Raw genomic sequence first — 16,034 nt, forward strand, 5'->3', positions numbered from 1 at the left:
GCCCCTGCCTGAGCCATTCCCTCTGCCACTCCCTGTGCCACTCCCTGTGCCATTCCCTGAGCCATTCCCTGTGCCATTCCCTGTGCCACTCCCTGTGCCACTCCCTGTGCCCCTGCCTGAGCCATTCCCTCTGCCACTCCCTGTGCCACTCCCTGTGCCATTCCCTGTGCCACTCCCTGTACCACTCCCTGTGCCACTCCCTGTACCACTCCCTGTGCCATTCCCTGTGCCATTCCCTGTGCTATTCCCTGTTCCTGTCCCTGTGCCACTCCCTGTGCCATTCCCTGTGCCACTCCCTGGCTCAGTGGCAGGAGGTGACCCCAAGGTGTGAAGTTCTCTGGTCAGGTCCCTTTTTTCTCAGCCCTGGCACAGGCTGTGGGTGCTCCTCTGATACCCCCTGCCCAGCCTGGCCCTCCTGCTCTCTCCATCCCCATCCCTGCAGAAATCAGGGAGAACCAGCCCAGCCCAGCTCCAGTCCCAGCCCCTGGCTCTCCTGGTTTTTGCTGGCTCCCAGTGAAGTCAGCTGTGGCCCCTCTGCCACGCTGGAATCTGCTGATGAAAACTGGATGTTGGGGCTGCTCAGGCTGGCTCAGCTTAAATCCCAAGCCCTGCCAATTTTCTTACCTCATTTGCAGGCCCTGGCAGCAGTTTTGATGGGAAGGAAGGAATGGATGTCTGGCTGCTCCACCTGCCAGCACATCGTAACTCACGGCGCGGGGCAGAGATGTGCAGAGGATTTCACCTCCCCCCAGCTCTCCTGACCACTGCAGACTCCTCCCGGAGTGTGACCTTTCATCCACCCGAGCTCCCAACCCATCTAATGCCAAGCAAGAGCCTGGAAATCCTCAGCAGCCCTCCCCAGGAGTGTATGGGAAGGTGGTCAGGCTGTTCCTGGGAGCACTGGGCACAGCCAACATTCCTACCCTGCTCCTGAATGCTGCCCTTTCCCAGCTGGAGAGGAAGGAGGAGGCTGCTGCTGGTTCTCACTCCACAGTTCAAGTTAAATCCCAGGAAAACATGAAGAATCCATTGGAGAAAAAGTAGCCTTAATAATATAAATTCAAGCTGTACATCACTAATTCAATTTGCAGGCGAGGTAAATCTTTCACAGAACATTCACCTCTTTGCTCAGTGCCTCAGGAATTTCCCATTCCCTGATTTTTTTTAAATCCATTGCCCACTTGCCCTCCCCCGGCACAGCCCCCAAAGCCCTGCTGCAACACCGCACCAGTACAACCAGTTTGGAGCTGGAGGATGAGCTGCCATCCCTGCAGAAAGCACACTGAGCTCCCTGGAAAGTCTCAGCAGGAATTTGCCACTTCCACCATTCCAGGTTTAACTCTGCTCCCCACCTCGGGTCCCCCACAGCACCAGTCTGCACAGAACGGTGCCAAAGCCTGCCAGAGTCAGGGAAGGACTGGAGATGAATCAGAACTGGGAGCCAAGTCCCAGCGCTCTTTTTCCAAAAAAGCTCAGAATTTCGGGAAAAGACCCCAGGAGTTGGCAGCACGCTGTAATAAATAAAAAGGTCTTTGTTCATCAAAACCAGCATTAAAGGAGATAAGAATTTGAACTAAGTAGAGAATTTCAAGATGTGGGAGAAGAAGGAGAAAGTGGGGGGAAAGAAAAAACCACCAAGTATTCTGCTTAAGAATTGTACAGATGCAACTAGCATAGAAGACTGTGTAACTAATTATATACAAGTTAACTTTTAAGCCAAGGACAATCTATAAGGAAGATGAGGAGCCTTCATTCCTATGGCCACCAAGGGCAGAAAAAAAAAAAAAAAAAAAAGAAGACCCCCCCAGCAACCAACTGCACCGGCGCCGAGTGCATCGAGAGAAAATACGTCAACCAGGGGAAAAAAAAAAAAAGACTATAAAAACAAAAAAGTCAAGGAGGGCACGCACCGTGGTAGAGAAGAGACTCCCTGACTGCCCAGCGCTGCCTTTCTGCTTAATAAATTCTTGTCAATTAATTTATCTACAATTAGCCTCCCCAATTGAATTTATCCATAACAACACTAAGCCTGGCTTTGCCAAACCTGAGCCCGAGTCCCTCTCTGCCAGGAAAGGGAAGGGCAGCACAGCAGGGCAGGGAGCAAACAAAAGCTTTTGGACAGAACACTTTGAAAAGCGTTGGTTCCTTTTTCTCCCTTTCCTTTAGGGAATGAGATCATTCCCACAGCGCATCTCCTCTCCCTGCCAGGCTCTGCGGGGCACCCTCAGCAGGGTGACAATTGTGACAATTGTCCTGTGCCTGCCAGGGACACCGGGAATGCCCAGTGGGGCAGGGGGGTGGCACTGCCCCATCTCCCCAGTGTCCCCAAGGATTCCCATTGCCCCTGCTCCGGCAGCATTCCAGGGTTCCCACCCTGCCACGGCTGCTCCTGCACCCCAGCTCTGCCCTGCCAAGGGCATTTTAAAGGAATTGCTCCTTGTGCTCATCTCTGCAGCAGCTGAAATTCCTCCCTGGCTCCAGCATCGTGATCCTGCATTTCCCTCTCCACGCGAACAGGGGTTCTGTTGCTTTTATTCCCTCAGAAATTGTTTGATGAGCTTTCCCAGCAGGATTTGGCTCGGGATGATTCCACCTCTCCAAACTTCTCCTCGCAGAGCAACCAACATCTCATTAGAGCAGCTCGGGACTGGGTGGGAATCCTGCTCCTCTCCCGGGAATGTCACCGGCCAGGGCTGCCCGGGAATGCAGAGGGAAGAGTTCAAAGATTAAAAAGTTCAAAGAGCCTGGCAAATATTATCTGTGCAGGGTGGGATTTTTGGGGTGTCTGGGCCGGTCCAGGAGCTGGGCTGGATGATCCTGAGGGTCCCTTCCAACTCAGGACATTCCATGATGGTGATGGCATCAAAGGAATTGCTCCATTCACCTTCAGCCTGGCTCAGCTTCTGCCCATCTGACTTTGGTTTGGTTTTCACCTGTGGAATGTCCCCCCAGGCTGGGACAGCCCCTCATTACTCTGTGAGGGGAGACTCAGCTCCTCCCGAGGGACAGCTCCATCTCTGCTCCGTGGGACAGGGACAGGAACAGCTGGAGCTGGGCCAGGGCAGGTCAGGCTGGATTTTAGGGAAAGGTTCTTCCCCCAGAGGTGCTGGCACTGCTCAGGGAATGGGCACAGCCCCGAGGCTGCCAGAGCTCCAGGGATGCCCAGACTGGGGTTGTTGGGGTGTCTGTGCAGGGCCAGGGGCTGATTGATGATCCCTGTGGTCCCTTCCAGGCAGGAGATTCCATGATTCCATAATCCACCACCTCAGTGTCTCTGCTCACAGACCTCTCAGCTCCCAGCCCCAAACTCCCCAGATCTGCCTGTTGCAAAGGCCAGAGAAGTTTTAACTTTGCAGCAGCTGGGAGCCTGTTTCACTGGAAAGGCTGGAGGTGAGGAGGGAAAAAGCTCACCTCCAGTGCTCAGTTTTGGTGAAGCAGCCTTTGCCCTGTGCTTGGAGAGGGAATCAGGGGATGCTCCATCCTCTCCCTCTGTGAATGGGGATGTTTCACCTTCATTTAAAGCATTTCCCTCCAGGAGAGCTGCTGGGGATGCCTAGGATGGGATGGTTGGGATTTGTGAACTTTGTGAGAGCTGCTCTGTGTTCACCCAGCCGTATCCCACAGGGGATGATCCATCCCCCTTCCATGGACTGCCTGATCCCAGCATTACCCACAGCGAGTCCACGTCTCACCTTGGCCTTTCCTTTTGTGTGGTGAAAGCAAAGTTCCCCAGCTGCCCTCCGCCCTTCCCCTGCTGAGCAGGAGTTGTTGGATGGGGATCCAAGGGCTGCCAAGCACCGGGAAAGGCCCGAGGATCCCCCAGGAGAGAGCAGAGCCCGGGGAGCACTCACCATCCATGTCCAGGCGCTGCATGATGATGGCCAGCTCCACCTCACTGGGCATGTAGCCCAGGGAGCGCATGGCCATGCCCAGCTCCTGCTTGGAGATGAAGCCATTCCCGTCCCGGTCCAGCACTCGGAAAGCCTCCCGGATCTCTGCCGAGGGAAGGGAGAAAGAAAGGAGCTGTTATGGTGGAGGACTCCGTGGATGCTGAGCACACAGCTGTTGCCTTTTTCGATGTTTATTGGCAATATTTGATCACGCTGGGGCAGGATGATCAGGAGATGTTAATGCACGCCCATAAACCTCCGTGTGCTCCCACACAGGATATCCCAGGATCAGAGACACAGAACTGGAAAAACCCTCAAAACATCGAGTCCAACCTTGCCCCAGCACTGCCAAGCCACCACTGAGCCATGTCCCCAGCTGCCACACCCCAGGGCTGTTAACCCCTCCAGGGACTCCACCCTGTGCCACCCTTTCAGTGAAGTAATAATTCCCAATATCCAACCTGAACCTCTGCTGGCACAACCTGAAGCTGTTTCCTCTCGTCCTCTTGTTGTCACCCTGGGTGATTTCCTTCTCCAGATCCTTCTTACAGCTTTCCTCTAATTTATAACATTTTTAAAGCACTAAACAGCATTAGATCAATACAAATACTGATGGAACATAAGGAACCGCTTCCATCAATCGTCCTTAGCCTGGCTCAGCTCCTGATATCTGACTTTGGTTTGTTTTTTAGCTTCAAACTGCTCCAGCCCATGGCAGCTCCTCTGCAATTGTGTGGGGGGAGACACTGAGGGGCAGCTCTGATCTCTGCTCTGTGGGACAGGAACAGCTGGAGCTGGGCCAGGGCAGGTTTAGGTTGGATTTTAGGGAAAGGTTCTTCCTTCAGAGTGTGCTGGCACTGCCCAGGGAATGGACACGGCCCCGAGGCTGCCAGAGCTCCAGGGATGCCCAGGCTGGGGTTGTTGGGGTGTCTGTGCAGGGCCAGGAGCTGATTGATGATCCCTGTGGTCCCTTCCAGGCAGGAGATTCCATGATTCCATAATCCCCCACCTCAGTGTCTCTGCTCACAGACCTCTCAGCTCCCAGCCCCAAACTGCCCAGATCTGCCTGTTGCAAAGGCCAGAGAAGTTTTAACTTTGCAGCAGCTGGGAGCCTGTTTCACTGGAAAGGCTGGAGATGAGGAGGGGAAAAGCTCACCTCCAGTGCTCAGTTTTGGTGAAGCAGCCTTTGCCCTGTGCTTGGAGAGGGAATCAGGGGATGCTCCATCCTCTCCCTCTGTGAATGGGGATGTAGGGAACACCCAGGGCCCCCTGCAACTGCTCAGAGGAGTTTCACCTTCATTTAAAGCATTTCACTGGAGAAGCAGGAGGGAAAACTCAGCAGGTTTTTTTTTGGGGGGGGAGAAAAGAACCCCTAACTAATTAAAAATGTCTCCATTCTCCATCAGGAATTGATGGATGGTGAAAGTTTGTCCTGCCTGGCATAGTTCAGGCTTTAAGGGAATATTCCCAGTCCTCCATGGACTGCCAGAGTCCCCCCACCTCCTGTCCCCAGGAGTCAGGGGCTGCCAGACCCTGCAGAGGGGCCACAGGAAACCTCTGCATGTGCCTGGGAGAGAGGCAGGAGCATCAGAGCCCACCAAGGAATGGTTCTGGTGGTCTTTGCTAAGCTTTATTTAAGGCTTTACAATTCAAAATTGGCTTCTAAACCACCTCATCCAGGTTCAGCCCTCCCCTGCCCCACCAGGCTTCTCCCATTTCCAGGGCAGGATCCTGTTCCCATTTCCATGACAGGATCCTGTTCCCATTTCCAGGGCAGGATCCTGTTCCCATTTCCATCTCCCTGCCAGCCCACCCTGCTGGGAGGGAAAGGTGGGGAGGCTTCTCAAAGCTTCAGCTCATAATTCCAGGAGCCTTTGGAGTAGGAATGAATCCCTGAATCCCATCAGACTCTGCCAGCTGCAGGAAAATCTCCTTTCGTGTGTGGCCCTGAGAGCTCAGTGCAATAAATATTACACCCAGATCAATTAATGGGAAAACAAACTTGTGGCAGCTGAAGGCAGAGGAGTGAGATTCATTGCAGGGAGCTGGGAGAGGATTTTAGGAAGTAAAACACGGATCTGGAAAAGCTTACACCTGACTGAGACTGATCCAAATGCCAGGAGTAAATGCCAGGGATAAAGCACACCTGTCCAGGGCTGTGCTGGGGGATATCCACACAGCAGCTCCAGCTGAGGGCCCACCCCAAACGCTGCATTAACAGCACTCAACCTTTGAGCCTTGAGCAGAGCAAAACCCTCTCCCTCTTCATTTGGGGTTTTCTGTTCCTCTCAAAGACCTGAACTTTAGACCAAGCTTGGCACATCCTCCCCAGATCAAGTCCCGTCACCAAAGGGAGCCTTTCCCCTCCTTACTCTATAAATACCACTTGTGCAGAGGTAGATTTGAGCTATTTATAGGCTGAACACACTGTGCAGGGAGCAGTGTGACCTCAGGCAGAGCCTCCTCCTTATCTCGCCATTGAACAGCTCCTCCTCATGCCCTTCTCTTCCCGGGGGTTATTCCCAGGCTCCTGCAGGTCCTGCCCATCCTGAGCACCCCAAACCCCGCTCCAGGGCCCTGTGGCCCCTGCCTGCCCCTCACCTTCCTCTCCAGCTGTTACATTTCATTACCCAAAGCTAAAAATACAGCATCCCTTTCCCCAGATGACTTTCCCCACCAAGTCACCATGGCAACAGATGCTCCCGGCTCAGAGCTGCGAGGGGATGTGGTCCATGGAGTCAATCTCTCCACAGACAGTGCTGGGGCTTAGGAGAAGCTTTGGGATCTTTCCTATTCCAGCATCTCCACAGGGATGCTTTGCCCTGATCAAAAAAAAAAACAAAAACAAAAACAGAGCCCTGTTCTGTCTTTAAGGATGATGGGAGGAGGATGTTGAGGTGCTGCTGCCCCAGGAGCTGCCCTCTCCCCCTGCCCAGCCTGGGTGGCAGCAGAGAAAACCAAGCACATGGATTTCCCCTCCCTGGGGGGGTCAGAAATCCCAGTATTTATTCCTCTTTCCCTAAGCACTGTCTTCATTTACTCTCAGGTGTGGGCAGCTGACACAGAACTGTATTAGAGGATAAAAGGGGAAAAGAAGAGATCCCAGGAAAAATCAGAGAACAGGAAGCTCATCCTGCCCCATGGAGGCACAGAGTCCTGCAGTGATTGGGGTTGGGAGGGTCCAAGGCTCATCTTGTTCCACTCTCCCAGGCTGCTCCAAGGCCCAGCCAGCCCTGGCCACCCAATCATCCTGATTAACACCTTTGTTAATTACCTCAAAGAGGCAGCGGCCACAACACGAATTAACTACCCCAAATGATCCAAGGCTGGGAAGATCTGGAAGGATGAAAATCCAGCAAGGAGAAAGGATGAAATCAGTCAGGGTTTGGGGGCAGAAGCGGCTGGGCAGCAGGAGCAGAGGGTTTCCCAGGGAAGTTTATCCTCCCTGGGTGTGAAGATTGCTGTTCCCCAGGAGCCCAGAGCACAGCACTCCCTCCCCGGAGTTATTTGAGCATTCCAGAGCTGTGGAGGGGAAGGGGTGGGGTGGGGGGAGATGTGTTTGCTTTTCATTCTTTCCCTCTCTCTGCTCCCGCTGAGGTGCACTTTACAGCTTCCCCATTACCGAGCACACGTCCAGTCAATCCCCCTGGATTGAAAACCAGGAAAAGGAGGTTCCTTACCTTTCTGAAGGGCCTGACACCCAGCCCGGCAAGTGCCTAACCCCAAAATCCATCCTCATCCTCCCCTGTTGCAGCCTGTCCCTCCCCAGCCCTCTCCCTGCCCCTGCCCCACCATCTCGTCCCCCTGGCCGGGTTTATTTCCACTCATTTCCCTGCCCAACCATCATCATTTTGTTGTGTCTCCTGGAGGAGGAGGAGGAATAATGATTCCCAGAAGAATTAATTCCATCACATGCCCTGGCTGTGGTTTGGGATGTAAATCCCACCCTAAAAGTGTAATTACCCCGCCAGGCTCACTGACATTGGGGAGATAAGAGCTGAGATAACACCGCCCCAAATGTCCCCACTCATCCCAGTCCTTAATTGCACCTTTGGGCCCCCAAAGTGTATGAAGGGAACGATCTGCAAGCTGCAAACAGCTCGTCCTTGAGTGAACCGAGGAGTGAAGCTTGGCACTACTACAGCTAAAAAAATTGGAAATTTCCAGCCCTCCATCTGCTGTTCTCACTCTTGGTTTTTTTTTTGGGTGGGTTTTTTTTTCCCCCCCGCCACAAATTGCAACGAAGTGTCAAAATAATCCTGTTTTTATCTAATGGCAACGCCCCCCCCTCCAACGAATTCCAATGGGAAGTGTCAAAATATTTCCCTTGGGTTTTGGGATCTCAGCGAAGCAGCGAAGCAGCCCAGGATGGGGCTCTGTGGTCCCCCCGTGTCCCCAGGAGCTGCTGCAGCCTCTGGCTCCTCTGTCTTTGGATTTGATCTCCAGGCAGGTCCTGGCACATGGGACAGGGTCTGTTCTGTATTTGCTGTCCCCAGTGGTACAAAAATCAGGCCCAGCCTGATTTCCAACCAAAGAAATCATGGAGAGGAGTTGTAAAGGCAGTTTCAAAGCAGGCAGGAGCAGGCTGCAGACATGGGGAATAACCAGCAGGATTGACAGGGTCCAGCAGCTGGGAGAGACACAGGGATGGCACAAACGAGCCAGTGCTCCTCACCTGCACAGTGGGAAAGCTCTCAAAACTCATGGCTGGGGCTGCTCCGTTTGTCACAGCTTTTGGCAGGTTTTTATTTATCTCTCCCTTCCCCGGGAAAAAAAAAATGATTTGTGGAAAAGATGTTTTTGGTGCTTCTGCTCCCAAGCACATGGAATATTTCCAGGTAACCTTTGGGAGCCCCCATCCCCGTGGAAATGCAGGACAGAAAGAGGGCTGCTGCTCCCAGATCCACCCTCAAAGAGAAGCTTTGCAAGGATTGGGAACCCTTGAGGGCAGGCTGTGATGCTGCAGGTGTCGGAAGGATTTGGCAAACCAGCAGCTTCCATCCTGGATGTCTGTACCGTGTGTATCAATATCCCTGCCCTGGAAATCCCTGCAGGACACCAGCAGGGCTCACCCACCCTCTGCACCAGAGGTGGGGCTGGAGGGGCCGTGCTCTGACCCCACCCAGAAATCAGGAGCGAAAACCGAGTTGTTGGTGCTTGGGGAGTCATCTGGAGGAACCACCACATTGTCCCTCCCAGAGCCTGGGATGAGCTTGGAATGAAGTGATGAGGGTGATGGAGAGGAAGGCAGGACTCAGCTCATGGAATCCTGGAACGGTTTGGCTTGTAGGGACCTCAAAGCCCACCCAGTGCCACCCCTGCCATGGCAGGGACACCTCCCACTGTCCCAGGCTGCTCCCAGCCCTGTCCACCCTGGCCTTGGGCACTGCCAGGGATCCTGGACAGCCACAGCTGCTCTGGGCACCTGTGCCAGGGCCTGCCCACCCTCCCAGGGAAGAGCTTTGATTTCCACCTGTGAGGGAACATTCCAGGGGCAGGGAAAAGCTATTTCAGGTGACGAGCACCACTGGGGTAAGGGAATTTACCCTTAATGAGGAGGAAGTTCCAGGAGTTAGGAGTGACTGCAGTACTGGGAAATGGGGCTCTGTCTGTTCTGGGCAGCTTTGGTGACCAAGTCACCTCCAGCAGCCAAAATCTCAGCCTCCAGGGACCTCTCTCAGCCTGCTGAGAACATTTTTATTCCAAATATTTCAGCCTTGATATCCTTTTTCAAACATTTCAGTGCACACTGCAGCAGTTAGCATAAACACACAGGGATTTCATGGTAATTCCTACAGATGATTCCAGGGTAATTCCTACAGGTGATTCCATGGTAATTCCTACAGGTAATTCCATGGTAATTCCTACAGATGATTCCAGGGTAATTCCTACAGGTTATTTCATGTTCTTAGAGTTGATATCATGTTAATTCCTACAAATGATTCTATGTTAATTCTTACATATAACTTCCTGTTCTTACAGGTAAGTCCATGTTAATTCTTACAGATGATTCCAATGTTAATTCTTACAGATAATTTCCCGTTCCTACAGATTATTCCATGTGAATTCCTACATGAGGGCTCATGTTCTGAGCTTTGTCATCTGTCAGTCACTGCTGGAAACCTCTCCTCAGATCCCTGCCCTCCCCTCCTGCTGCCTCCCCGGCTCCATGGATCCCCACCAGGAGACTCCCGAGGGTTTTTTTGGGCACCCAGAAAAATCCAGAATATTTTTCTGGATATTCTGAACAGCAGCATCAGGATGGGGGCTCTGCCCAAGCCAATGGCCCAGTTCTGCTCCCTGGATAAAAATCAGCTTTTTGTGCCACATCCACTACAAATCCCTGTCCCCCTGCAGGGATGGGTGTGGGGACAGCACCTCACCCCATTCCAGAGGGGGTTTTGGTGACCCTCAGGGACACTGGCTGAGGTGCCACCACAGAGGCCCTTCCTTTGACTTGTGCAACACAAACCTCTGAGAGAAAGGAGAGGGGCTCCAAACACCCAGACAAACCCAGGGAATTTCACAGCACTGGCACAGGCTCCTCCTGAGCTTCTCTGCCATGGATTATTGACCATGGACATGCCCTGGGAACAGCCCAAGAGCTCCCCTGCCCCAGGTGGACTCGGGGTCCTCCCCAGGGTGGGGCTGGTCCCGAGCTGGGTGGCCAGAGCCAGGAATTCTGTGGGGCTTCCTGCAAGTTCCAAAACCCAGGATGGGCAAAACAAGGGAAAAATGTGTTACCCAGCATGGATGGAAAAGGAAAAAGAACAAGAAAATGAGACAGAAAAAGAAATTTTTTGAAAAAGAGATAAAAATAGAAAGAAAAAAAATGAGAAGAGAGGAGAGGAGAGGAGAGGAGAGGAGAGGAGAGGAGAGGAGAGGAGAGGAGAGGAGAGGAGAGGAGAGGAGAGGAGAGGAGAGGAGAGGAGAGGAGAGGAGAGGAGAGGAGAGGAGAGGAGAGGAGAGGAGAGGAGAGGAGAGGAGAGGAGAGGAGAGGAGAGGAGAGGAGAGGAGAGGAGAGGAGAGGAGAGGAGAGGAGAGGAGAGGAGAGGAGAGGAGAGGAGAGGAGAGGAGAGGAGAGGAGAGGAGAGGAGAGGAGAGGAGAGGAGAGGAGAGGAGAGGAGAGGAGAGGAGAGGAGAGGAGAGGAGAGGAGAAGCAAGGAAAAGGAAGAAGAAGAAAAAGAAGAAAGGAAAAGAAAAAAAGAAGGGAGAAGGAGAAGAAAATTAATAAAAATAATAAGAAGAAAGGAAAATAAGAAATAAAGAAGGAAGGAGAAGAAGAAGAAAGGAAAATAAGAAAGAAGAAGAAGACAGACAACACCCTGCACTGAAAGGAGATTAGCACTACAAGGCAGATAAATTCCAGATTCATGCTACGACTTTTGTTTACAACTCCAGAACCCGCTGCTAAAAGGCTGTATGAGAAGGGAATAAATTTCCAGTGTTTTCCAAAGAAAGCTCCATGTCCCTTTCACAGCCCTCTCTATCAGCAAACAGCCTTCTCCTCCCTCCTCCTCCTCCTGCAGAGCAGCACGGAGCGGAGCGCTCCCCTCCCTGAGCCTCACCGGCTCCAGCTCCCGCTCATCCCGCTCATCCTGCACATCCCCAACATCCCGCTCATCCCTCACATCCCTCACATCCCAAACATCCTTCACATCCCGCTCATCCCCAACATCCCTCATATCCCTCACATCCCCAACATCCCTCACATCCCTCACATCCCTCACATCCCTCACATCCCCAACATCCCTCACATCCCTCACATCCCTCACATCCCACACATCCCGCTCATCCCTCACATCCCTCAGTCTCTCAGTTCCTCCCATCCCTCCCATCCCTCAATCCCTCACACCCCGCTCTCCCAGCAGCCACACGGGATTGGGATTGTCTCCTCTGCTCGTGGCAGGGATTTGCATCCTGCCCCACTTTTCTGCTGGAACGAGCTCCGTAGGTCTCCAACCCAAAGCACTCAGTCCGTGCCCAGCAGGAAGCAGAAGCTCTCCCTTCATGTGCAGCTCCTTCCCTGGACTTTGAGCACTGTCTGTTGGAAATTTCCTGCCCAGTATTCCTGCACCATTCGGAATCACATCCTTGGAACAGCCCATAGGGATCATTTGTTACAAGCAAACCCTGAGACCTGACTCTGACAAAGGTGATGGGTTGGGATCCTTCTCCCCATCCCAAACTCACCCTTCAGAAGGACAGGCATTGCCTGCAGCAGGTTTTCCTGGAGTTCCATTGCTCTCCCAACCCCTCTGTCTAATTAACTTCCCATTAAGCCCAGGTTAATAAGGCCTTACTCTGGTTTTACTCAGGACCAGAGGACCTTGGACCCTGCTGAGTCTGCTCAGGATTTAGGAGTTGAGCTCACATTCCTTTTTACTCCCCCAAATCCTCCAGGTGGCACGGAAGCAGCACCTCCAGCATCCCTCTCATCCCTTTCCTCTCAGCAGATTTCACAGAATCCTGGAATGGGTTGGATGGAAGGGACCTCAAAGCCCACCCAGTGCCACCCCTGCCATGGCAGGGACACCTCCCACTGTCCCAGGCTGCTCCAAGCCCCAGTGTCCAGCCTGGCCTTGGGCACTGCCACCTTCTGCGTCCTTTGGATTAATTCCCACTCCTTGTTTCTCCAATATCCCCATCCAAGGTGAGCAACTGCCCCTGGGAAAGACCCCAGCGTGCCTCTGATTTCATGCTTTTCACCCAAAATTCCCCATTCCTGTGCATTTTCTGCTCCCCAAGTCCCAGAATCTTTTCTATCCTGGAAAAGCTTTTCTCCAAAAGCCCTGAGTGATTCTAACACAGAAATGCTTCCCTGAGAGCACAGCTGGTGATCAGGAGCCCAGCGAGCGAATCCCACCTGACACATCCTCTCTGTCTCTCTCCTCCCTGCTGAGGCTCAGGAGAGGAGCCACAGTCCTGGCTCCAGAGGAGGAAAGAGGCAGCACCAGCTCTGTTTAAAGGAAACTTCCTGGGAAGGACTGAGCCATGCCCAAATTCCCCCTCCTGGTTCAAGCCTCGAACACAAACTCTGTTCTGTGTGCACAGAACCCCAAACTTGAAAGCAGAATTAAACTCAGATTTTTGCCCTTGCTTTGGGGCAGTTTTCCCCATTGTTTTCCCTTTCCCTAAATTGGGCACCTTCTCATTTTGGGGCTGCCAATCTCTGCAATCTCCAGGCTCCACCCAGCACTTTGACCTTCCAAGGGATCTTTGTGCATCCCCAGATCCCTGAGGAGCAGGAAGAGCCCAGCAGGTGAGGGGCTGGGACCTCAGTCCTCAGCACCTGAACCTGCAGCCCCCAGGCTCCTCAATGCCCCTGGAAATTCCAAACAAACTCAGGATTGCCTCACCAAGGGCAGATGGATGTGGGAACAATCCCAGCCCTAGCAGAGGGATGGGCTGAGAACTGCCCAGAGCTGGAGACATAATTCACAATTCCACGTTCCATTGGATTTTGGGCAGCTTGGCTGCTTCTTCCTCAGCCTCCTGGCAGCTGGGATGAAGCAAAAGGGTTAATTCCAAATATTCTGGCCCAAAGAAAGGTGAGGAAAACTCAGAAAAAGAAGAGAGAGAATAAAAAAAAAGAGAAATAAAAAGAGGGAAAAGAGGGGAAAAGAAAAAGAAAATAAAAAAGAGGAAAAGGTAAAAAGAAAAAAACAATTTAAAAATTAAAAAGAAAAAATGAAAGGGAAAGGAAAATTAAAACAAAAAAGGAAAAGGAAAGGAAAAGGAGAAAAAGAAAAAGAAAGAAAAATGGAGAAGGAAAAGGAAAAAAATTAAAAGAAAGGGAAAAAAGAAACAAAAAGAAGGAAACAAGGAAAGGGAGAAAAGGCAAAAAGGAAAATGAAAACAAAAAGAAACAAATAAAAAGCAGGAAAAGGAGGTTTTGGGCAGCCTGGCTGCCTCTTTCAGCATTCTGGCAGCTGGGATGAGGTCACAATGGAGCAAAAGGCTTGAAATATTTTGGCCAAAAGAAAGGTGAGGAAAATTGGGAACTAGTCCACTCCTTGGTTTGGTTTGCTTTCCTTGCCGTGGTTTGCAGTGGAGCAGAACCAAAGCTCATCCATCATTCCTGCTGGGAATGGTTTCCAGAAAAGGCTTCAGCCCACTGGAGTCCCAGTAATTCACAGCCCCGTTATTTAATATTTTAAACACTGAAATCATCAATTCCAAAGGAAATACCGCAGCATTCCCAAAACAAAGCCCTTCCATTATTTCTGGCTGAAAGGGCCATTTTCAACAGGGAATGGAATCAAAATTGCATTTTGGGGGTGGAAAAGGTTTCCATGGAAGAAGTCCAAGCAGCTTGGTAAAATCTAAAGCAATCTGGGAAAGCTTTTCCCAAAGCACCACTGGTGTGTTTCCCTTAAGGGACAGGGAGCCCCCAAAAAGTCCCACAGCAACACTTCAGCCCCTCTGGAAAAACTGACACTGCTCCAGCAGCTTTGTCAGCAATTCCCAAGTATTGCCCTGTGCAGAGAGCAGCAAACTAATTGCAACCCCCTCCAAAAATCTGAATTTCACCCTGGAGCTGCATTGTGAGTGCTCATTCACTCTGGCTGAAGGTCCATCCATAACACCAGAAGTGATGCTGGGACCGCATCAAGGAGGGGAATGGAATTCCCCTGGATGTGACCTCCAGGCAGGTCTTGGCACGTGGGACAGGGTTTGTTCTGTATTTGCTGTCCCCAGCCTGCTGTCCCACTGACCTGGTGTTGTCCCAGGCTGTCACACCCAGAGAATCTCGGAATTGGAAAAGGTCTCAAGACCATTAAATCCAACCATCAACCAACCATGCTCAGCACAGGGAGCTCTGCCTTCTCCAGCTGCCCAGAACCTTCCTCCAGCAGCTGGGAATTTCTTCTGGGCAGGGCTGGAGCTGCTGCAGGGCCAGGGTGACACTGCTACAAATCCCCATCCTAAACCCAGCCCCAAACCCCAGCGGGGCTCCTTCAGCCCCTGCTCAGCTGGGTTGAGGTGGGGCTTCAACTGGGAGGAAAAGGGAAGGGATTTTAGGAATAATTATCACAAATGAACCTCCAAAAGTCTTATGTGCAGCCACGAGCCCTCTCCACTGGGATGTGGTTCCTAAAGGTCACCCAGTCCTGGGGTTTTCCTGAGCCAAGAGCAGAAAACTCATTGTAAATCCCTCCAAAAATCTGAATTTTACCCTGGAGCTGCACTTTGAGTGCTCATTTGTTCTGGCTGAAAGTCCATCCATAACACCAGAAGTGATGCTGGGACTGCATCAAGGAGGGGAATGGAATTCCCCTGGATTTGATCTCCAGGCAGGTCCTGGCACGTGGGACAGGGTTTGTTCTGTATTTGCTGTCCCCAAGAGTACAAATAACAGGCCCAGCCTGATTTCTAACCAAAGAAATCAGGGAGAGGAGTTGTAAAGGCAGTTTCAAACATCCACTTCTGAAAATGCAAAGGGATCATTGAAAATGCAAAGGGATCATTGGCAATGTAAAGGGATAATTGGAAATGTAAAGGGATAATTGGAAGCTGCTCACTGATGGGAACAAATTCAGTCTTGTGATTTGGGGACTTCATTCCTGAAGGAGACTCAGTGGAACCTTCCAGGTCCCAGGGATATGGAGAGACCTGCAAGGACCCTCCCAATTCTGCAAATCCAGAGGGAGTTTCTATTTCCAAAGTATTTAATAGCAGGTGTAGGAGAAGCTTTCCTGGGTTTCTTTTTCCTCTGTTTAACTTTTGCAGAAAACATGAAAAATGGTTGTACTATAAGCCTTGAATCCTCCAAATGTTCCAGGAGGGTGATTGAAATATTTGCATTTCTCTCCTGTTTGGTTGTTTGAATGAAACTTCAATTTCTACACATCAAAGACCCATAAGAATAAAGCTTTCCTGAGAATAAATCCCTGTTCTTTCTCTCTGTGCTGTGTACCTGAAAGCAGTTCTTGAGAATTCCATTGGAAAAATGCATTAGAGGCAAGCATAGACAATCCAGCTTGGAAGGGATTGCCTTCCTTACAAGCTTTCATGACACTTTAAATAATGCTGAAGAACTAATTTCTTTTCATTTCCTACCTTTTGGTAACATATTTTTCCTTTTTTCCCCCTTTTTTTTATTGTTTTGCCCTATCCCAAAAGCAGGAGTTTGGTAGCTCT

At 51.4% G+C, this 16,034-nt stretch overlaps 1 protein-coding gene across 5 annotated transcripts in view; it reads right to left on the minus strand.

Moving 5' to 3' along the window:
- The window catches only part of CALN1 (calneuron 1), a 153,261-nt gene that overhangs the window by 63,541 nt on the left and 73,686 nt on the right, over positions 1 to 16,034 (minus strand). For all 5 annotated transcript variants that reach the window (XM_072937192.1, XM_072937195.1, XM_072937194.1 and 2 more), the window contains 1 exon segment: positions 3,852 to 3,995. In XM_072937192.1, the coding sequence (XP_072793293.1) occupies positions 3,852 to 3,995 (144 nt within the window).

Source organism: Taeniopygia guttata, chromosome 19 (assembly GCF_048771995.1).
Source record: "Taeniopygia guttata chromosome 19, bTaeGut7.mat, whole genome shotgun sequence".
Taxonomy (NCBI): Eukaryota; Metazoa; Chordata; class Aves; order Passeriformes; family Estrildidae; genus Taeniopygia; species Taeniopygia guttata.